Raw genomic sequence first — 23,226 nt, forward strand, 5'->3', positions numbered from 1 at the left:
CACGGGTTGGATCTTTTTACGCACGGAGCTGACGCGTCTTTTTTCTTTATTCTCACTGTCTCTCTCTCTCTCTCTACGCGTCCCCGTCGCTGTTTCTCACGCAGACACAGCGCAGCAGCATCGGAGCCTTCGGGGCTAATTTGTGTGTTGAAGTTCTGCGAGCTTCACTCCACCCAGAGGAGCTGCGCCTCCTCCCGTTAACCCTTCACACTCAGCAGCACCTCCTGCAGGAAACTCTCTCTCTCTCTCTCTCTTTTTTTCTGCTGATGTTTTATTATAGCGGCTCGCACGAGGCCGCATCTGAGGGGCTTGTGTCTCCAGATTCCCGAGATTTTAAGTGTCCGTGAACGTCTCTTATCAAAACAGTGGCGGTTCTAGCTTTTATGGCTCCCTGGGCTATTGCCCCCCCTATATATCTATATATCTATATATCTATATCTAGATGGATGGATAGATAGACAGACAGATAGATAGATAGATATGGGTCATCACACAGGTGCATATATATATATACATACGTTGTTTTTTTCCAAATCTTTATCAAAGAAAGAATAAAAGTAGACTTGACAAGGTTAAAATAATTTTTATTGAAATTTTGTTTTTCTAATGAGAATTTAGCATTCTACTAATTTGTTAGAATCCTGAAGCCCTCCCACATTTGGGCCTCGTCCGGCGCCCAATGGTTAGAGTCATTCACCAAGCTGTCAAGTTCTAATTTAGGGCAAAATGGTATTCCTTAAATCTTTCTTACCAAACACCAGACATCATACCTACCATGCTTGTGTCAGCACTTCACTGTTCGCTCAATTTCTTCTGTGATCCAAACTTTGTCCTTTTCCTGTCAATGTGTTTCTTCCATCACTTTTCAGGCTCGATATGCTTTTCTTGCACTTCTGCCATCGGGTAGCTTGACAGGACATTTAAAGCTCGTGAGGACCGCTTAACAATATATACTTGTCTCTGCTGATTGGCCTCTTTTGGTTAGAGTTGTCTGTTCTCTGGGAGCCGACATTTTTTATGGAATAGCCTTCATTAAGAACAGAACAGACTATCAGTTCATTGATATAATCACAAATGTATGCCAGATACTCACTAGCTCCAGTTTATAGTTCACCAAAACAGTTTCAGCTGTGTACATATAAAGGGTTGTTTAATCATCCATTACTTTAACACAATGATTACACTGGGATAGTTGCTGAAATCTCTATACATAGATATTTCATTAAACCAACGTTTCACCTAGAATATCATTTACCACATTAACAATGTATAGAGTGTATTTCGATTAATTTAATGTATCTTCATTAAAACAGTGCTTGAAAAAAATTTCGTGACCCCAAACTTTGAACGTAGTGTATATAGATATAGAACATTCATAGAACCACTTCCTGTTTGGCAATTTGTCTTCAAAGTGAAAGCACAATGTTTGTTTTGCTGCTCCCGTGGTTTATATTGAACTTTTTCTTTTTTGACAAGTTCTGAATTTAGTTTTGAAGATTGTGTCGGTTTTGCAGTTCAGAAAGTCATTCAAACCACACGAGTGAACTGTTCTAAAGACAGTTCAGGCCTCTATAATGAAAATCTTCCTTGCAGATAAACCAGGTGGGATGAACACAAGGTTTTCTAACTTCACTCTGCACCACAGACTGTTTGTAAAAAGCTCAGCACACAGACAATAAGACGTGACTGAAGTAGCTCCACCTCCGTAGAGCGCCCACTCCAAAAAGGTTAATTCACCCATTTGATAATATTATGTGAAAACAATTGGATTGGTTGTGCACCGCTCCCTCCCCCCCCCCCACCCCTGTGCACCTCACTGATAATGATGTCGGGCCTCGTCAGACCAGGTATTAGACACAGAACACATTGTCAGATTAATTGTGCGATTTGCGCCGTAAATATTAAATGTGCCGGACTTACATGCTAATCCCTCCGTGCTCCTCCAGTATAGCTTCTCTTTGAATGGGGTTTTCATTTAATTTGCAAAAATGATTTGTGTTTCGTGTTTTAGGCGGCCCGCCCCTAAGAAGACAATATTGGAATTACAGTAAGCTTCTTATAAGCTGATACAATTATTGAGGTGAGGAGTTTACGTCGTCTCGTGAAAGTGGGACCCTATGCTCTTTCAATTTAGAAAACAACACAACTTTTACGATGATAGAGAAATTTGATCCTCTGGCATATGCCACGTCTTTGTGCGATGAATTAATGCCAGAGAGCAGCTGGTAATATACATTTATCACCTTCCCGCTGCTGTTTGGGGATTGAATGATGACAAAGGAGCCATGATTAGTTTTTGTTCAAGGCATCAGAGTAGTTTGAAGTACTCAGATACTTCACTTAGGGAAAAGTATCAATATAAAAACATTAAAACAGACCTAAAACTACATTTTAATGCCGGAAGTATTAAAAGTAAAAGAACTTGTCCTGCAGAAGAAGCGTCCCTGTCACCAAAGTATTATCAAAAAAGGACTTTCTCATATTGTTAATATTGATGCATCAGTTTGAAGCAGCATGCTGCAGCTGTACAGATAGAGATTTTACTTATTTACTTTATTTATAGTTTGGTAATTTAGTCCTAAATCTGAGGGGTCGTGAGATGCTTGATAGAAAAGACAAACTAATCAGTTTTGAGTTTTTCCGTACTTCTCTCTAATGTTTGCTGCCTTTTGTGAAATATTGGAAACTTGTACCTTATTTCAATGAAACCATTTACGAGGTGCAGAGGAGAAATCACTGGTTTAACATAAAGCACTTGTAAAATCTTAATCTGAACAAGTATTCATACATTTTAAATAAATGTGGTGGAGGAGGAATTTAAATACTCATGTGAAGTACCCAGAACTTCAAACTGGACTTAAGTGCAGTACTTGAGTAAATGTTTCTGTGCAGTAAAAGAGCAATAACCTGAGAGGATGCGTTTAGACGTATGAATCAGCCCCTGGTGATGTTTGAATATTGCAGACTTAGTGAATCCACACGTCGGCCTTACAAAAGAAGGAAGTACAGGAATGTGTCAAACTGTAATTTAGAGAGTTTTCTCAGCTGAGTTTTACACTGTAAAATGTCTCATCATTGCTCAAAATTTAAATACAGAAACAACTGCAGAGGAACTCAGTAGAGCTCATTCCTCCATCAAGGCCCAACAGTCTCCTTAAATTCCATCAAGCTGCTGCAAATTACACACATTCGTAGATATCTGTTCCATAAATGTACCCGATTTTTAACAAAAAGAAGATCCAGGTATTCATACCTTGGAAATCGACGCCCCATCTATCTTGCTTGCACACAAACAAATAAATAGGGGTGAGAACATAACCTCCTTTGAGGAAAATCAGGATGTTTATGGGTTGTTTAAAAAATATATATTTAATATATCGTCATCAAAGGTCAAAGTTCAAGGTCAGTGCAGCCTCATAAAACACGTTTGTGTTAATTCTGACTCGACAAATGTCCCAGGATCAAAATCCTGATGAGAATTTTATGTCCAAATGGGAAAAGGTCAACTTGACTGTGACTTTATTTAAACACCATAACTCAGGAGCAGACGTGGGGATTATGAGTTAAACTTGGAAGAGTTAGTGGAGGCAGAGTGTGAACAGTTAGTTCTTTTGAACGTCTCTTCAGCTGGTTGACTGGTTACCGCTGATCTCTGGGATCCATGAGAGCAGAACCAGATGTTCCTGTGCCGCATGTGAAGGTCGCAGCCTCCACCAGTCTGATGCCGGTGCGTGGTACTGATCGAGGGCAGATGTTCACGTGGGTTATCCATTCCATATGGCCGCCACTCGTCCACGGGGGCCTTTTCACAGCACAGCGCTTGTAAACACGCTTTAGTTCGCTGTTCCCTGTTTTTTCTGCCCCTGTAAAACATGTCCTAAATCCAATCACCTAGTCCGTCTAAAGGGGATGATGTTGATGAACGGGAATGTGTAGTGGTAGTAGTGACCTATACTGTAAGCCCCTACTGAGATTACAGGCAGGCAACCAGCCAGCCGGCCGGCCAGCCAGCCGTCCAGGTCTGGCGAGGGCACCAGGAAACAGCCAGAGCTTACAGAGGGATTGTTTGGACAGACAATGGTGTCTACCTGGTTTTAATCCCCGCTCAGAAAGAGTACAGGGGATTGGCAGCGTTTAATAAATGAAAGTGCTCCTATAATCAGGATTTGCCAAAGTGCCCCTTTGTGTTAATCGGACATTTTTTACAGCATGGTTTTTGACATCTGCCACAGCGAGTGGTGTTAACCCCTCCGCTGCCCCAGCTGCGTGCAGCGGCGCGGATTCACCAGACGTCATGCAGAGAGGGACACGACGTGTAATTAAACAAATGCAGCGTGCACAGTGGGGAACGTTCTGCACACGAGTCAAGCTTCTCGCTCGGGAAATGTGAAAACAAGGATTCAGAAACTGTTCCTGCAGCAGAAAGGTTCCAGGCTCCGGCCTCTTTGTGTTATAATGTCTTTCTGTGTGTTGAATAATCGGCAGGATGCCGGCGACCTACAGCCACCGTGGCCCCACGGCTCACTGTGGCACAACCTCATTACTTACTAAGCACAGGCTAATAGAGCAGGGATGTGTAATTACTTCATTGCTAAAATAGAAAGCTGCATTTTAGTAATTAAAGTCCAACGTATCAGCGGTAAAGCACGATAAAATAGTTTTAAAATCGAGGATTACAACAGTAAATCCCGAGCGGGCCAGATGTGAGAGCGGGAGGGGCCCCCGCTGCATTGTGGGACCGGATTAAACAGAAAATCCCACAGGACCGCACTGTCTTTTCCCTGCAGCTTACGGGCTTGTGTGGACTCAACATGCTGTAATCCACCGATTAGCTGATATAATCACCTGTAAATACACCTTGGCCACGATGTGACTCTGGGCCATCAGGTCCCGCTCTGCTCGGACGTCCAGGGAGTGTGTGTCTGTGCGTGTGTGTGTGTGTGTGTGTGTGTGTGTTCGTGTTGTTAAGACTCACATGAACCTTCTGAGAAGCAGACAGACAGACAGCTGTACTCGATATGTGATCTGACTGAGTTCCCAGAAACTGGACTAAGCAGATGAAGGCTGTTTAACTCTCAGTAACACAAATAGTGTTTCACTTTCAGGGGCCAATCGGAGTTCAGCTAGGGCCAGTGCCCCCCCCGACCCCGCCCCAGGATTCACCCCTGGTGCGAGAGTACTTTCACTCATGTACTGAACCTTCTTAGATACATTAAAAATCAAGTTTATACAAACAAAACCCTTTTAATGTAGGATGCATTTACAGCTGCAGCTAACAAATGCTTTTAAAACTACTTTATTTTATGTCCATTAGTGTTTTAATAAACATTTCTGGGTGTAGTTCAAAAACCATTAGACTCGTGAACAGCCACAGTACAAAATGAACAGTTTAACATGTTTATAGATCTGAACTCAGCCGATATAAACAAATAATAAAAATTGTTCAATGTGAGTTTTTCACAGACATATCAGGATCTGTGTGCGTTTGCAAATATGAAACATTCTAATTTACAGAATTAATTCTGATATTTTATATATAAAATGATGTTTTCTTAATTCAAATTCTCTTTATTTGGTTGTATTCCTGTTTTCTTGGTTAAACTGAAAGACGTCAATCTTCATGTACACTGTTCACTGGAACCAGGAATATTTAGTGGCGTCAGTTTATAACCATATTGAAATTAGTAGATAAAAATTGTGCCTTCTTTTATTTTTTAATACTTAAAGTACAACTTGCTGTTACACCTTTTTTTAAATTCTACTAGAGTAAACTTGAACGTGTACTTTTATAGCTTGGTGGAACTGCTTTCTCTTCAGTATCAATACTTCCTCCCCCCCCCCAGCTTCTCTTCACTTCCGTCTTTGGTGATAAACATAAAATTGAATGTGACCCAAAAGCAACAGGTTCATCTCAACGTCGTGACATAACAAAAGAGAGATGACGTCATTATTACTGCAGACACAGGCAGTCACGACCGCTCTCTAATTCTTCTTCACCTCCGTAAACCTCCTTTCGCCACCTGCTGTCTGTCTGCGTCAAAAACAAAACGAGGGACGAGAGCGAGTGGGACAAGTTCATGTCTTTTTTAATGCGATGCCATTCACATTCAGCCTCTCTCCTCAAATCACTCCATTACAATGGATTAAACCATTAAAACGGGGGATTGTGAATTTAGGATTTTTTATTCTGTAAGACACTTTAAAGTCATTCCTGAAAGAGGAAACAAATGATTTTGGTTCATAGCACATTCATGCCTGGCGAGAAAAAAAAGATTAAGACTACATCAACAACAAAAAAAACATGGAAGCAAAACAATATAAACAATAATCTTATATATAAAACATAGCAGGCATAATAAATATTACACATAAACAAGAACTAAAAGTAAACAGTTGAACCTATTTGGTTTTGGGCAAAGTTTGGAAACAAGGTTATAAATCACCGATGTGAAAAAAACTCAGTGTGAATGTTAAGGTTTTTTATTTATTTGTTTTTTAAACTCCTGGAAAAAGCCGTTCCCACTAAAACCAGCTCGGCAGATTCACTCACATCCAACGCAAACCTTTTTTCAATCTCCTATCAATGTTACTATTAAAGTAAAGAAACACAGGAAATGAAATGTCTCAGAGAAAGGTGCTCAAACACAGGCGTTACTCAGGTGATTCAAGTGTAGACTTCTTTTTTTTTTATTTTTAAATGTTCTTCCTATGACCAAGTTCTCTCGTGTGCACTTAACGTATCTGTGTGTGTGTGTGTGTGTGTGTGTGTGTGTGTGTGTGTGTGTGTGTGTGTCTGTGTGTCAATGTGTGTGTGTGTGTGTGTGTGTCGCACGTTTAGGCCTCAAGGGTGAGTGAACAAATTCAGTCATTGCATTTTTAGGAACAATCCACTCATCCTGTCATTAGTTCAACATACCGAAGGGCATTAGTTCAACCAAAAAGATTAACAGTTAAATAAAAAAAAAAGGGTCAGTCTCCGTGGTAATGTAGCCGAGTTGTGATTGGACCACTTGGGTGTGTTTGTTGTCGGGAATCTTTGACGCCACCCGGGGGTGTCTTCCATCTTTTCGGGTGCGTTCGCGTCTTTGCAGGAGACGGGGAAATCGGTTTTGGTTCAGTCAGGAAATCAAGGACCATGTGTCATTCGAACGCACACATTCACTCACACACACATTCACACACACATTCACACACACACACAAACAGCAAACAATAAGTTCTAATTCACTGCGTGACTGTAAATGTAGTTTCACTCCTTAGTGATTCTTCTACTAAACAACGATAACTGTGCAATTTTTCTTTTTTTCAAACCAGGAGTAGTACAAGTATTCGGAGGACGTCCTCGTAGGTGCTGTGGTTGTTTCTTTTTTGTGTGGAGAGTTTTCTTTCTCCCTCTCTTCGACAGAGAAGCTGCAGGATAAAGTCCGAACACTTCCACCAGGGGGCAGCACGTCCAAACCCCCGCACACACTCCTCTCCACCCCCACCCCACCCCTCCCCAGTCCACCTCAAGGTCCCAGCCCCGGTAATGCTACTTCCGTTGCAAAGTGCAAGCAGTTAATTGTCTCTCTGCCTCTCCTTTCCCCCTTCAAGAGATTTCGGGAAACCAATGCAACAGCAAAGGGTGAAAAAAAGAAAGGATTGTTATTGTTCAAATGTAAAAATGGTTTGAGTCAGTGTCCCCAAAAAAAAAGAAAAAAGCAACAGGAAGGGAGAGGGCGGCGAGAGAGAGTGCATCTGTGTCTCAAGAAATTCAGTCCATGTTGTTCCTTGTAATGTCCACATGCCACTGATCAGCTGTTTGGAAGAGTGGTTATACCTCCCTGCAGGAACAAAGAGAAAGACACCTTATAAGTATTGAGTTAAACTAATGAGATACGACTTGTTAATCATTCAGCTTTTGAAGCGCTGGTAGATGGAATTCGGTTAATTTGAACAAACCAGGCTAACAGTTTCCCCCTGCTACCAGTCTTTGTGCTAAGCTAGGCTAATCTCTTTCAGACATGCACTGGACTCCGGACTTTGTCTGGAGTTTCTCCTGCCGGCCGCCTGTAGTAAAAACTCCAGAGAAAGTCCGAGTGAGCCCAAGTGAAAGTACAGCAGGAGATTATCTGGAGTAGGCGTGTTGGAGTCACACGCTTAGAAGACGCAGACGGATGTGTCAACGTGGGGAGACAACAGGACGCCAGAGCTTTTAGTGATAAGAGTCAATTTGCTTTGAACAAAAAACATCTACAGCAGAATTGATATGTTACATTCTGCCTCCTGCTGCATTTATCATATGTGAAACAACTCCAGAGAAAGTCCAGAACCCAGATGTTTTGGACATTTTTACCGGACTTATAAACTTATCTTTTAATCTAACTCTCAAAAAGTCCCATGAGTGCATCTTCAAGATATCAACCAGCTCTTTTGAATGAGTGTGTGATTTCAGACTTACGATGCAGTGAGTGTGGAGTTGAGGACGAGAGTGGTGCGTATCCTGTACAGCTGAGCCAGTGTCAGCTTCTTGTGCTGCTGGGCTGGAGATTTCCTCTTTTTGGGCGACGTTTCCCCTGAGTCACCGTCAGCCGCCGACTCCTTTTTCCTTTCCACGCAGGCAGAAGGAGACGTTTCCCCGTCCGAGCTGTTGCTGTGCGACTCGTTACCCTCACATTGTCCGGCCGGCGCCCTGTGGCCGTGCCTGGCCTCCGCCCTCTTCAGGCTGGCGCACACTTTGCCAGACGGCGCGCTCGTGGAGTCCTCAGACTGGTCAAGGTCACCGGAAAGCAGCTCCATGCAGTTCTGGCCCAGCTCCGTCAGGCTCCTGCTGTGTACCAGCGACGGCGTCTTCGTGTCCCCACAGTGCGACGGGTCCTGCTCCCGGGTGCTGAGCGAGTGTTTGTGGGACACGGGGGTTTTACCATAGAGGCGCTGCAGGAGATTGTCCTCGGAGCGGGATAAGGTCAGAGTGGACAGCCTCTGGAGGCAATGCAGTCGCGCCTGGACATGAGGCCGCCGGCGAGGTTTGGAGGACTGGACGACTGACAGCTGGGACCCCAGTGAGGCAGCATCCTCCTCCTCCTCCTCTTCCTCCTCCTCCTCCTCCTCCTCCCCTTGCTGCTCTTCTTCTAGCTCATCCACGTCTCCTCCTTCCCGCTCTGCCTCCTGTCCTTCCTCCTCCTCCTCGGTCTCCTCTCCTTCACTGGGCTGTGGCTGAAGTTCTCTCAGGAGGGACTCGGGGGAGAGGGTGCCGTAGGCGCTGTCCATGGAGAGCGAGCGACACTGGGGTTCCAGCTCCTCGCCGTCCGCCCTCGCCTCCTGGTCCTGCTCAGAGTAAATACTGGAGTGGACGCTGTGGGAGCTCGTGGACTGAGACCGCTGGACCTCAGAGCCTTCGGACCGAGGGGCCACGTCGGAGTCCGAGTCCGTCTTAGTGGCCTCAAGGTTCATGTTGGGAGCAGGAGACTCTTGGTTTTCACCGGGTTCGTCAATTTCCATCACCGACAGGGTCTCAGTGGAGCCGTCTGATTGGCTGAAAGGAGACGTTTGGTTAGTTAATTTGATGGCGAACGACAATCCACTCATTTGAATTCAGCTCTAAAAGCAAAAACTATAAATGAAAACAATCAGATCTAAACTTTATCAAGAAAATAAAGAATGAATGTAGTCACAGTTTATCCATATTGAATGTGTTGCACCAAATTAAACCACACAACACTGATGCCAAGTGTAAAGCCGATAAGACGAAGGGTTCTCGAGATATGTGAGACACTAACAGATGGATTCTGGAATTATTAGACAGCGTACCTGGAGTTCTGCTGGTCTTTGTGCCTCAAGCACGGGGAACTTGTGGTGGAGTTGCTGCTCTCCTCTTCCTCCTCCTCCTCCACTTCACCCGAACACGTCTTCGGACTCTTCTGCTGTCGGAGGCCCTCCTCAGTGCGGAGCCTCTGGAGCTGGTTCTGCAGAACAACAAGAACACATTTAAGTACATTTAGCAAAGATGCTAGTTTTTTTATTGTAAATACAACAATAATATACGAGTTTGGAATGATTGCATTTCCCCCAGTTGCACGTGTTAAAGATCTAATCAGATATAAAGAGATTTTCTGACCTGGACATTGCAGATTGCATCGATCCAGCTTCGCCCCTGGGTGGCGCTGTTGGCTTGGAAAGTGTAGGCCGCCACTGCACTCTTGAACTCATTGAGGTAGATGAGGATAAACGAGCCTGAAGAGACAAAACACAGACGTCAGCATCAGGTCACGAGTTCACTTATCGGAGTTACACGTTATACAAGTTTAACTAGTTTAACTCGTTAACATGTAAATAATAATTAATCGATCATTTAATCATCAGCAGCTGATTAATAAAGTCAAATCTTAAAGGTTTGTTGAATGTGAAGATTTCCTGCTTTTCTGTTTCACATTAACATTTAAAAGGCCAAAATTGAAGCCTTGACACTTGTAAAACAGTTAAAATTTGATTAATCTAAAAATGTCTCGATACATCAGATATATAATTTCCATTGGCCGTGTCCCTGCTCCTGATTTAAACTCACCGGGGTCTTTGAGCTCCTTGCAGACGACGTCGTGCATGAACAGCGGCTGGCGGATGACTTTCACCTTCTCCAGCCTCTTTACTGGCTTGGTGATTAGCAGCAGGTCAGTGAACAGGAAACAGTAGACGTCCATCTGCGTGGGAAATAAACTCAACTCAGCACTGACAGTAACACACGTCGTACTAAACACTAAACCTGAGGAACCAGGTGAGAGCTGTGAGATAAGAGCGGTCACGTGAATCCATCTTACCCGACTGTCTTTGCCCTCTTTCATCCTCAGAGCCCCCTCGAGGTGCAGCTGTCGGGTCTCCTCCGGCGAGACGCCCCTCATGGGAGCCATGAGGTCGAAGTGGCTGTACTCCTTGAGGATCTGAGACGGGAAAGGACAAAAGCATGTGGTCAGTCAGAGGAACGGAACGCAGGTTTATTCTTCACGGGAAGACGTTGTCAATGTCACGTTTTGTTATATTTGTACACGTAAGAAAACACATGGAATGTTTTAAAGTAAATCACATCCAGGATTCCTTTCTCACCTTCTCCACCTCCTCACTGCTGCCCTCTACAGCCTCGTAGGAGTCGATGCGGGCAGAGGTGGTGGCGAGCTTCTGTCGCTCCTGACGCTGCCGCATCTGCGAGTCCACGCTGTTGATGAAGCCCTCGACCGTCGCCACCTTGAGGGAGAGAATCACAGTTACACACAAACCACAAACCACAGGCGACTGACGACATGTGAGAAAGCAGCATATTTATCTCTCCTCACCATGTTGTTGACGATGTCTCGGGCCGACGGCTCGTCCGTCTTCTTCAGAACTCTCTTCAGCAGGAGGGGGTATTTGGTGAGTCTCTGGTGAGGCTTTGCCAACATGTCGGCGAGCTTCAGACGGTTGCACTGCTTGTGTGTCTCTGCCCACTGAGCCAAACAAAGACAGGATATCAAACGTTTAATGAGCCAGAAATCAAGAAGAATAAAGAAAAGCAACAAGGAGGGTACGAGCACAGGGTGTACTCGCGGGTTAACGGCGTCACGGTGAAAGAGAGCGGGGAGAACTGACCGTGACGTAGGTCCGGAAGAGGTCGTTGTCCCTGTGAAGTGTGCGCATGTACTCCATGCAGACCTCCTCCTCCATGCAGTACCGGATGTACGGCTGGAACCTGGAGCCAAACTACACACAAACACACGGGCATCAGAGATATGAAGGAACATGCATACTTCTGTGATGCTATTATGTTATATACGTTATATTCTCATATCCAGGCAATGATTTGTGTTTTTTGTCTGTGGTATTTACACGAGTCATATAATTAAGAGCATGTATCTCAAAACGTTCTTTTAAAACCCACAGATTGTCAAAGTATAGATGAATGTATTTATAATTTACTTGCTTGAATTATCAAATTGTCATTAATAAGAAAAATAAAGTTTTGTACTGAACCTACGATCGGTTGATAACAAAATCATAAAAAAAATGAATTTGCTTCTTAATCTCTAAACAGCTAATTTCATTTATAACCTTTTTATCTTTTATAATAATAATTATGTTATATATATATATATATAGCACTTCTCAAAACATAGTTAGAAAGTGCCACACAAATAAAGAACAAAGTAAAAATACTTAAAAATCTAATAAAAAACAAAAACTCAAATAATTACAATTTAGGTAAATTTACTGATTTGAAGGAAGCTTTTTATTTATTTGTTACTATTAATGTTGTCTTGTGGGATCTCATGTGATTTAAAAACATTAACATTAAATTAAGTTTATTTACAAAATGGATATTTTGAATGTTGATCTATGTGTTTGCGGTGCAACATCAACTGACCGTCGTGAAGCCGTGGTGGAGCTCGGTGGGGTCGAGCAAGGCCCGCGCCTCCCTGGCCTTGTCCAGGACCGGCAGCATGACCTGGTTCCACAGGGACGTGTGCAGGAGGACGAGCTCCTGGATGTTGCTGAACATCTTGGCGGGCTCCACCTCCGTCAGCAGGCCGCTCTCCTGCAGGTTCAGCAGCCCACACAGGAACAGCTGCGGAGGGTGAACATGTGTTTGAGTGGGATGCTGGAGCTGACGCGGAGCCGCTGCAGTGAGCTCGAGTTCAACTTCCTCAGCCGACAGTTTACTGAGCTGTCGTAAAGATTAAAAGTTCTGTTTTCCCCACAACAGGTTCATTGTGTGTCTGTCTCGGTGCAGAAGTCACTTATACAACAGGCACATTGTTTCCAGTATCAGTGCATCGTGATCTTTGTGTGTGTGTGTGTGTGTGTGTGTGTGTGTGTGTGTGTCAGCAGACTGCAGCCTTCACACTCACATCAGTGATGACTCTGAGTTTCTTTATGTAGGTAGCCTCCGTGTGCAGCAGCTCCCATATCGCCTCCTGCTGGTGGAACTGTCTCCTCGTCAACGTCTGCACACACACAGAACAAACATAGTATTAATACAACAGTACAGTACTTATTACAGTACTTTCATTATTCAGTCACATTCAACTTGTTCCAAAAAGTCTATTATTTGTACTATTATTACATTTAATGCATTGCTAACCTCAGCCTTATTATACACACTTGTACTCAGATACACTTCAATAACTTTTCTGGCAGCGTTCTGATATATTCCAGTCATTCACATCATCATCTGATTACAACAGCGCCGGGGGAAAGTGCGAGCGCTGGCGTCCGTGCACGTCTTGTGTAACCAGCCAGGTGTGAAGTGAATGTGCGAGGAGCCGGTGAAGCAGCCGAGCAGCTGCATCGCTGCGTCGCACCGTCCTGATTCGTCATGTGCACGTTGACAGGCGACAGGGTGTGAACTACAGTGTGTTGCCGCGACAGGAGCGCAATTATAAAATGATTTGTAAGGTTCTGGGAAAACCGGCATCGGGGGAAGAAGGAAGTGTGGCCGAGATTTATGATAAGGAAGTAAGAGTCAGAAGCTGGGGGGCGGGAGAAATGAATATGCATGTTGGTAATAAGACACAACAGTGAAGGACTTTCAGTATAAAATTTGACTTTGTAGGATTAATCTGACAGAGCAGAGGAATCAGCCTGAATGTTTCTACTGTGTTTCTAATGGGAAACATTATTAAGATATGAAGGTTAAACGTTCAGGTTGAGATTAAACTTCCTTCTTCCTTTTACTTCAGCTATTTTCAATGTGAATCAAGTTGCATCATTTCCTCATTTGAATGACACAACACTGAAGTGTAATATACTCATGAGTACTGAGTATGTAATATAATATATCAACATGATGCTGCTGTCACAATAATCGTGTGATCATTTGTGTTTACTCTCATTTGACTTTCATTCTCAGCGACATCGCATACAGACTCATTTTTCACTCAAGCTCGAATATTTCATCTGGAGCGAGTGAAGCAAACAACACAAACTTTGTGTATATACGCGTTTTGAATTGACTTTGTACATAATCTCATCGTGCAGATAACATTCCTTTGCGTTTACTGTGATTGCATCACCAGATTTGACCTCCCTCCTGATACTTGTATGAAACTGTATGAAATCATTTCCTTAAGTTAGAACAATTCTTTGATTTTTTTAAACTTGGCTCTCACCGCTCTTTGTCCCCATTTATAATTTACATTATACATTGTTTGACTTAATGTTTCCTCTAGATACATTATCTTTATTATTTCACAGTCTGGATATACTCAGTGTGAAATGATCGTGTGTGTGTGTTAGTGTGATTGTGTGTTTGTGTGTGTGTCGAACCTCGGAGTCGTCCAGCAGTGACTGCCAGCTGTCCTCCAGGACCAGGTTGGTCTCCTCGTCCTCCTCCTCCTCCCACGAGTCCTGGTGGAAGGAGAGCTGCCGCGGCACCTTGGGCAGGCCGAACTGCATGTAGATGTGGAGCTTGCTCTGGAGCTGCTCCAGACGATCCCCGTCCTGCGAGATGGGATCACAACGATTAGACACAGGGGCCTAATTGGTCGGAGCGCGGCGAACAGCATGACGGCGAGGAGACGTGAAAGCAAAGTGTCCGTTTGTGTCTCTTCTGTGTGTTGTGGGGTTCAGACTGTAAGTAAAGACGTGGATTAGCATATGAACCGTGCCGCTACTGGCGCCTAGACCCCCAACACCCAGCGGCGGCTGCTATTCAGGTCTTTGTTCCAGCCGGCAGCTCTTATGTAGTTATGAAAATGAGCTCTGTGTATTGAGAGCGTTTCAACAATAGAGGCTGAGGAGGGTACAGCACTGAGTTTTAATATACATTCATTACCTCAGCCAGGGAGGTGAAGTATTCACCACTTTCTGTTGGTTAGTGCGACTGTCAGTCAACATCGTTACACAAAAACTACACAACAGATTTCCATGGTGGTGCAAGGATGGGACAGGGACCAACAAAGAACTCGTGTTGGCCTGGATTTGGACAAAGGGGGCAGGTATTGTTTATTTCTTTAACATTGCAAAACAGGGCGTTTTTTCATATAAAAATCCATATCTATACAATATAAATGTGGCTAACAAATAAGAAACCTGGTATTTACCACTGGTGGATTTTACTTAAGTAAAAGTACAAATAAATGGACCAAGGCGAACTCAAGTAGAAGTAAAAGTACCACATTAACTTTCTCTTTTAACTGGAGTATAAGTAACTAAGTACCTGCTTTTAAATATACTTAAAGTTTAAAAACGAAATAAGAAAAAGTGTAGCCTATTCCCTAATTCCTTATTCCCTGTCCACTCTGACTGGATCAGATATCCAGATCTCGTTATTGATTACTTTTAAAATATATATATATATATATTAAAAAAAACAATGTGATCTTGTAAAGTAGTAGAAAGTACAGATATTTGCTGTTACAGTATATGTTGTGGACTAAAAATGAAAAGTACTTGAAATTAAATGTACTAGAATAAAGGGGGTGTGACTCAGCACAATGAAAGTGGATCATTATTGTTAAACAAGGTCTGATTGAGAAGTAAAAAGGGAAAGGTTTGACAGCTGGGGGATATTTACGAGCTCAATCCAAATCCCACTCTGCACGGAGGCGAGCGTCTATTCCTCTGAACCCAGTCAGAGAGCGAGCCGTGTGTTTTTTGAATCAGGCAGAATGATGGATGGAACTGGAGCGAGCGCATGAAGCTTTTCTTCCAGCTCGTCATTTCCAGAGCCGCTGGGAGGAAAGTATGTGAGCCAGCGAGTCAGGAGACTTTAGAGGGAAATGACCTCACCGGGGGAGACACGGCCTTCTGACCTCCTCCCTCTGCTGCTCGCTACCGTTTTTGTTTGTTTTTTGAAATGTTGTTTTTAATCTGAGAACATGTCTGGCCAAGTCGTTGGCGGGTTTTTGTTAAAGCCTAGAGAAAGTGGACATGCTCTTCACGTGATGCCGGATCAGCGTTACCTTGCCGAAGGGCCCGGCTCCGGCGCTGGAGCTGAAGAAGCCACTGAAGCGGCTGGCAGCGCGGTTCTTCCAGCTGTCGGGCCCGGGCCCGCCGCTGGGCAGGGAGCCACCGATCTGTCCCAGGGCCTCCGGGGTGGGAATATTCGTCTCTCCGAGGAACTCCGTCATGTTCTTCCTCTTTCGCGCCTGACCCTGAAAAGGACAGACAGAGAAAAAAACCGTAGCGTCAGAGAAAAACAATGAAAGGACACAAATCTGAAAATGAAAGAAGACCGACGTCGAGGGGCAACGAGTGATTTTACCGCCGCACTGGGAAACACAAAAGTTTCCAGTCGGAAGGATGGAAAGAGACAATGACGGAGAGGGAGAAATACACAAGGACGGCACAAACAGGAAATCGGAGGGGGAATTCTTTACGGAGGATGACATCAGCGGGACCGTTTAAAGCCGTCCTAATGCTCAGACACAAACAGGAGAGGGAAGGACGGCCACTTCCTCGCACTGAATGCTCATTACATCACAAGGAGCAGGCGGGAGCTTGTTCCAGAGGAACAGACGGCCCGAGTCTGGCCATCGCACCCCCCCCTTCTCCTCCTCCTCTCCCATTGTTACCCTGTCAGCAGGCCCTGCTGTGCACCCTCACTCATGCAATCTCTGTCCACTTTACGAGCAGCGGCAGAGCAAACAAACAGGAGCCACCTCGGTATCTGAGGAAGCAGTTGTTTTTGCCGTTAGTGTCACTGGTGAGGAATCTGCTGGTGAGGAGCTGGTTGAGGGTCAGCAGGCCGCCGAGCGACCCCCCCACACACCCCCACCTCTGCCCTTCAAACACAGCGACGACGAACTCACATTCCAGGACACTGACACCGGTACTGAAACTGAGCGACCATTCCAACGAGATTCTTTCACTGATCACCCCCCCACGCACACAAACACACAATGCAGTCAAAACACCAGACGTCGTGACGTCACAGCATATTTATGGGATTTCAAGCGGCTGAGGCCACTGAAGGCTTCACACTATGTTTTTTGTTAATTTTAAAGAATGTGGCCACCTCCGGACCTTTGAGATCAGATCACTCATCTCAACTTTTGTTTGAAAACACATAAGTTCGGCTACGACGTCCACACTACTCCGCTAAAACGTTTTAGTTTGAAAACTCACATCCACATTTTAAGTCTGTTTTATGTTTGGAAACAACGACGTTTGCTAATTGGGTCTTTTCAGTCATGTCTTAGCTTTGGGGCTACTGCATTAGTTATTTTAAATTGTTTTCATATTCCTCACTGTGTTTGTCTTGATCTCTGCCTGTGTGTGTGTGTGTGTGTGTGTGTGTGTGTGTGTGTGTGTGTGTGTGTGTGTGTGTGTGTGGTCCGCTTTTGTTGTTTGAAATGCGCTGTATAAATAAATTGACTTGCCTTGACTTTTGCTGATTCGTCTTCAATCACATTACCCACCTTCTAGAAGAAAAACAAGATTAGCGTTAGCCCAGTTTACGGGGATTAGTCATGTGATATCGTTTTAGTTTGAAAACACCATATTCAGACTGGACGTAGTCCGGATATAAACAGGATCTTAATCACTAGTGCTCTAAACTTTCAGATTTAAAATCGCATTTAGTGTTTTGTTGATAGCGACGTTTATTGCAAAACGTTGAATTTACAGATTCACCCCCCCGTCCTGCAGTCTGTCCCTCAGGCCTCCACCAATCAGAGGGAGTCTGCACATACATCCATAGAAAGACTGCTGTTTACAGAGCTGTGTGTGAGTAAATCAAACAAACTGGAGTTTGAACACTGGATTTTGAACAGTGACGGGAGGACAGACGTCTCACGCGGAGACGCAATGCAGACAGAACTGTGGAAGAGACGTTTTGAGGACGTGCATCACGGCCTCTGGAAGTAAACGACCCCGATGAACACTACTGATGAAGACTGGCTCGTATATGTAACGGAAAGCTTAAACAAAAAATGAAATGTAAATATTATGAGTAGCTCGGGGGGAAATTGTTCTGCATTGCACATGCAGGCTCCCATTTTAGGGCAAACGTCCCCGGACCCTTATGTAGAGACACTTAAGTGGAGTAAAAGCCCCACAAGTGGCCTGTGCAGGGTTGCGTAACAGGAAGTAAATCTGAGTGGGGGGTCCGGCTGGTTTTAAAACAGCTTTTAGTTCCCTTTATCTTCTTGAATGACGACCAAAGAGGAGAGAGACTTAACTGCAAATAGACACGCTGGCTCTGAAACAAACACCACAGAGGGAAGTGATGCGTCGCCTCAGTGGAAGAGAAACGAGCCCGGACCCATGTAGGGGATGTTTTTTCCAAAGGGAGAATTATCTGGTCCAAAAGTTCAACCACACTGGTGTCAGTGAACAAACAGGGAGTCTGGACCCTGAGCTGCTGCCAGAACACTGAGGGACGAACGCCCACTAAGGAGCGGAGACATTTCAAACAGGCCAGATAAAGACTTCTTCTACACATTAGATCATAAACATGAAGACAAGCTTGAAAAGAAACATAAATAAATATGTTGAGTGTCTTTAAAAAATCACATGAACTCGTTTCTCAGAGACAAAAACAGGTCCAGGAAGCTGCAAGTACGATCACAGAGCGAGGGAAGTTTCCCACCACATTAACAGTGCTCACCATTGAAGCCAGAGGCATGTCAAACGTAACAAAAACCATCCTAATCCTCCGGTTGGATTCATGGGTCGCAGCCCATTCTGGAGCCAGCTGCTGCTCTCGCTCAGCCCCTCGCCTCCCCTCTCTCTCTACCGCCACCGTGAAACACACACATCCACGCCGCCCTCACCGCCGGGGCTTGTGACGAGACGGTCCCAGAGGCTGAGAGGCAACTTTGTGACACGGCCGACGTTGTCCAGAGATCAAGAGACCTGCGTTGACCTTCACGCACTCTGCGTTCCGGCTGACAGGGTCCGGGTCGCCTGCTGCGCCTGAGCTTCCCTTTGAACCCGGGACGCTATCTGTGTCCTGTCCCGACCAGTCAGTGGTGAAACCTTCTCGCTGTGGCGCCCAGTCTGCTTGCATTTCATACAGGCACTGGTCTGAAGTCATAGCAACCAGGAGGATCCTGGCTCATTGTGTTGGGCAGGAAAGAGGAGGCAGGGCCACGGCCCCCAAAAAAAGAGAAGAGGAGGCTGATGTGAATATTTGGAGGAGGAGTCTGAGTGACAGGTCGTAGGGAGCTCCCTGGTTTGAACACACATCCTGACGCTGGTGGAGATTCGGCAGAAACAAACAAACCACTCACACCAGTTTGACTTTTTTAAAATCTTTTTTTTACAGCTTATTTCAAGCTCTCAACCGTATATGAAGAGAGAGATTTACAGGGTGTAAACTGTAAACTCTTATTTTGAAGTCGGCCCATTATTCTCAGTGTTATCTCCCGATCACTGTTTTGACCGGAGACCTCTGAACAATGCCGGGCTCGTTCGCCAAAACAAGGAAAGAAATGTCCCGATAATGACCAAAGGGGAAATTCCCTTTGTTTACTTGCTTGTTTCAGCACATTTAACTGGCGGCTTATGCCCGGGAGATAAGCACCAGCTCCTCCAGGAGCCGCGGGGAAAGTCTGAAAACTTTGTACAAGCAAAACTGAAAACTGATATGAAACTGCTGCGATAGGAGATGAATGTTTTTTTGGTTGTGCAAGAGTTTAGATTTACTTTAATATCTTTGTAAACTTTGGGGTTTTAGACTGTTAACTGTTAACGTAATATTTCCAAGCGATTAATCGATGAGAAGCAAAACAGATGAATGAGAATAACTGTTGCTTTCAGCCCCCCCCCCCTGAGTCCTTCTGGTGGTTGGAGCCGGTTGTATTTCTGCAGGTAATAACCCTCAGCCCGGGCAAACAGACCCTCACAGTAAACACTAAGCCGCTCTCATCTTGTCGTCCCAACTAATTATGTTTACAGGGTTTCCCTTGTGCCTCCTGTGTAAACCTGTCAGTCAGGACAGGGGGGCAGTGGAATCCTGAGGCCTCTTTGTTGCCATCTGGGAACTGGCTCTGTGGGGTCCGGAGCGGAGGGGCCGGTCAGGCTAATGATATCAGGCCCCGTGTTGGCTCACGGGCCTTATCTTATCACTGCGGGTTTGTGGCGCTAACCTTGGCCGGGAAGGGAGAAAAATCTTTAAATGGGTCGGGATTGAATTAAAATAAGCGGCGACAAAGAAGGTAGCAGCAGCACAGCCGACCCCCCCCCACCCCATCTGCAGACCCCACTGCTACTGCCCTTTATGTGAGTCAACTGATAACAGCTCCCCTTGATCAGGTAGGTTGATTAACGATGGGAAAACAGCACGACACTGACCTTCCTGACAGCCTGAACACACACACACACACACACTTACACACTTTCACATATATCACGTGTGCATAACCAGGAAATAGAAACTAAAAGAATCGGCCAGCGGTCAACAGGAGGCTCGTTTCAAGGCCGCTTCAGTTCCACTAAGCACGGCCCGGATGACCACAACACACACACACACACACGCACACACACAGACACACACTCGGCCTGAGGTGAGAGATGAGTTTTCAAAACAACGCTCCTTTTACGTGACCCCCCCACACACACACAAACACTACAACTCGGATGTTTCCAGCAGGGCAGATAAGAGTGATTCAAAACAAACCTCAGGATAAAGGACAAGCGACTTTTTGCAAATGGAGTTTTAAAAACGTAAAATCAACCGTTCAGAGCAACAAATGATGAATTCATTTCTTTATGAATTCATCTGCTGGTTATTTCTCTCGATTAAACCGGCTCCTTGTTTTGCTTATTAATTGTCAGTCATGACATCTTCACATATCCTGGAAAAACCCCACAGACATTTCAGGGAAGTTCTCATGCTTGTTTGTTTTTTTAAGATGACTCAGAGAGGAGTTAACTTAACTTTGTGATGATTTTAGAGCCTTGATTTAATATTTAGCTTCCTCATATTGATATAAATACGGTGGCATAAGACAACACTTAAAAATCAGCTTCCAAATTGACCATAAAGTTGAATCAAAGAGTGAATTAAGGATTTATCTCAGGACTATTGTGTTATAGATTAGTTTGAGCTCAGTGTCCCGAATAAACTGGGAACAGACAGTTTACAATCAAGCATCCAATCATTTCATTTGGTAGCTGGATTCACCAAATGTTTAGCAGTTATTATTATAAAAAGTATTGTTTGGAGACTAATGTATCATCGTAACTTCCGACTGAAGCAGCAGCAGCATCAGTCCTGAGCAAACCTCTCACCTGACTGTCAGTCGGCGACGGCCTCTTGTCAGGAGGAGGCGACTCGGGAATGTCCGAGTCCAAATGCAGCAGGTCCCAGCTGTGCCAGGACGTGAGACGACCGAAACGCACCATCGTCCACAAAAACTAAATCCCCCCCCCAGACGTAAAAACTAAAAAAGTAATCAAAGAAAGGGTCTAGAGGAATCCATTTCCAGGGAATCAGAGTCCAGAGTGAAGAAGTGCCGAGCCGAGTGAGAGTCTGTGATCCTGCAGCCTCTCTGTACCGCAGGTCAACAGTCACACACACTACAATCGCAAAGGTGTGTGTTCAGCCTCCGGTAATCTCTACCTGAAGGCATTAGGGGAAGTGCTTTGTCTTCGCAGCACACACACACACACACACACACACACAAAGCTTGTAACTCCTCCCGCACCATATGGGGAATCACATTTAATATTATTAAGTTTTTGCTACCAGACACATGAGTCATCTGAATTCTTCAACACACAGACACACACACTGGATGAACTGGATCGAGTAATTACCTGAGCAGTTAAACTAATATCACATCGACACAGTGACGCAAACAGAAGAAGAGCAGAGAGATTCATTTCATTTTTCAATTTTTAGTGTTAAACCACCTGCAAAATGTTAAAAAAATATTCATTTCTAATAATATAAAACAAAAAAAAGCAGCAAATCCTCAGATTAAAAGAAGCTAAAATCTGATAATATTCAACAATTTGTGCTTGAAAAATGTTTGAACTTTTTGAATCTGCTGCTGTCAATTGACTCATCGATGAATCCACTGACCTTTTCAACTCTACTCGACTTTAACAACTCTGCTCATAAGGTCTGTTCATGCATGTGCATAACATATGTTGTGTTATTGTACAACTTTTTCCATTTAATCAAATGTTTTCCGACATGTTTTCTGTTATAACCCGTCACAGACGTCAGGGGGAACTTGTTGAGAGCGTGCACACTCCAAAGTTTAACATCCATGTCAGAGCTCTTCTCACGTCAGTCACCGATACTTCTCACTCCATTAACAAACTATACCGACTGTTGTTGAGGACGTTCCAGCGATGACGCCCCGTGTGACCACCACTCATTCAGCCATTGTCATTCAAAGTGGCTGCGTGTTAATTCGACAGTTGCCCCCCCCCCACTGTGAGGCCGTAAGAAAGGCCAGATAGCGAGAAGGGGGGGCGACGGCTGCTGGACGTGACAGCCGCCCTCAGTTTGATAATGCGGCAGGTAAAGATGCAGTGATGACAACGGCTACACAAAGCAAACTGAGTGTATTGAATGAGCAGGATTCAGCTCATGCGTGTTACTGTTTGTCACCGGGCTCAGTGTGCAGATGCTAAGACAACTCGCCGCTCGCCGCTCCCTTTCCCCGTCCCATCAGGTGAAATGTGTCTGTGTCACCGTGTGTGTCTTCTGCCCCGGGGGCCTTTCTGCAGCGCTTGTCAGCTCTTTCCCGCGTCTGTTATGAATCAACACGATCTACAGACAGTATCTCGCCTGTTGCATAACAAACTCCTCCATCCCCCCCCCCCCGAGGCAGCGCCAGCGGCCCCTGCTCTTTCTGTTGAACGACAGGTGAAACTGACTCAAGTCATCTAGATTATATTACTGTATATATCTGTCAGGGCTATAAACTGTGTTAGAACGGTTTCTCTTGTCCAAACAAACTTCATAATCTCACAATTATTCAGTTCACACAGGAAAAACTGAGAACGGCAACAAGTCCTCAAGTTTGAGAGGCTGGAATTGTATTTTATTTGTTTATTTAAGATCATTTTGAGCTTTTTTTGTGCTTGCTATAGATATTTTCAATATTATTACTGTTGATGTGAAACTTTAGGTTTAGAAACAGTGTGAAAATAATGTAAAATAAAGTGCTATCGGCTGAATTAACCCTTTTTTCATTTAACAGGCAGCCGGAGAATAAACATTTAAAATCAGGTAGAATCTGATCTACAGCTGCAGCTATTTTCATTATCCATTGATCTGATGATTGTTTTCTCATTATTCAGATTGATTATTGGACTTTG

General features: G+C 44.5%; 2 protein-coding genes across 12 annotated transcripts in view; both read right to left on the reverse strand.

Moving 5' to 3' along the window:
- LOC118110872 (ankyrin repeat domain-containing protein SOWAHC) overlaps window positions 1–320 on the reverse strand; it is an 18,120-nt gene extending 17,800 nt beyond the window's left edge. The window contains exon 1 of the mRNA XM_047340357.1: window positions 1–320. This exon is cut by the window's left edge and continues 140 nt beyond it. The gene's annotated coding sequence lies outside the window, so the exon portion shown is untranslated.
- Window positions 321–7,489: 7,169 nt separating this feature from the next.
- plekhg5b (pleckstrin homology domain containing, family G (with RhoGef domain) member 5b) overlaps window positions 7,490–23,226 on the reverse strand; it is a 63,902-nt gene continuing 48,165 nt past the window's right edge. For 8 of the 11 annotated variants that reach the window (XM_035159013.2, XM_035159019.2, XM_035159011.2 and 5 more), the window contains 14 exons: window positions 17,325–17,366; window positions 15,906–16,097; window positions 14,269–14,442; window positions 12,852–12,947; window positions 12,368–12,568; window positions 11,596–11,706; window positions 11,304–11,453; window positions 11,077–11,214; window positions 10,794–10,913; window positions 10,544–10,676; window positions 10,097–10,212; window positions 9,790–9,944; window positions 8,441–9,514; window positions 7,490–7,823 (listed from right to left, as the gene is read on the reverse strand). In XM_035159013.2, the coding sequence (XP_035014904.2) occupies window positions 7,814–7,823; window positions 8,441–9,514; window positions 9,790–9,944; window positions 10,097–10,212; window positions 10,544–10,676; window positions 10,794–10,913; window positions 11,077–11,214; window positions 11,304–11,453; window positions 11,596–11,706; window positions 12,368–12,568; window positions 12,852–12,947; window positions 14,269–14,442; window positions 15,906–16,097; window positions 17,325–17,366 (2,712 nt within the window). In that variant the 3' untranslated portion in view covers window positions 7,490–7,813. The remainder of the gene's footprint in view (window positions 7,824–8,440; window positions 9,515–9,789; window positions 9,945–10,096; window positions 10,213–10,543; window positions 10,677–10,793; window positions 10,914–11,076; window positions 11,215–11,303; window positions 11,454–11,595; window positions 11,707–12,367; window positions 12,569–12,851; window positions 12,948–14,268; window positions 14,443–15,905; window positions 16,098–17,324; window positions 17,367–23,226) is intronic. The other 3 variants (XM_047340288.1, XM_035159014.2, XM_035159012.2) reach the window with 2 other exon arrangements.

This window comes from Hippoglossus stenolepis, chromosome 6 (assembly GCF_022539355.2).
Source record: "Hippoglossus stenolepis isolate QCI-W04-F060 chromosome 6, HSTE1.2, whole genome shotgun sequence".
Taxonomy (NCBI): Eukaryota; Metazoa; Chordata; class Actinopteri; order Pleuronectiformes; family Pleuronectidae; genus Hippoglossus; species Hippoglossus stenolepis.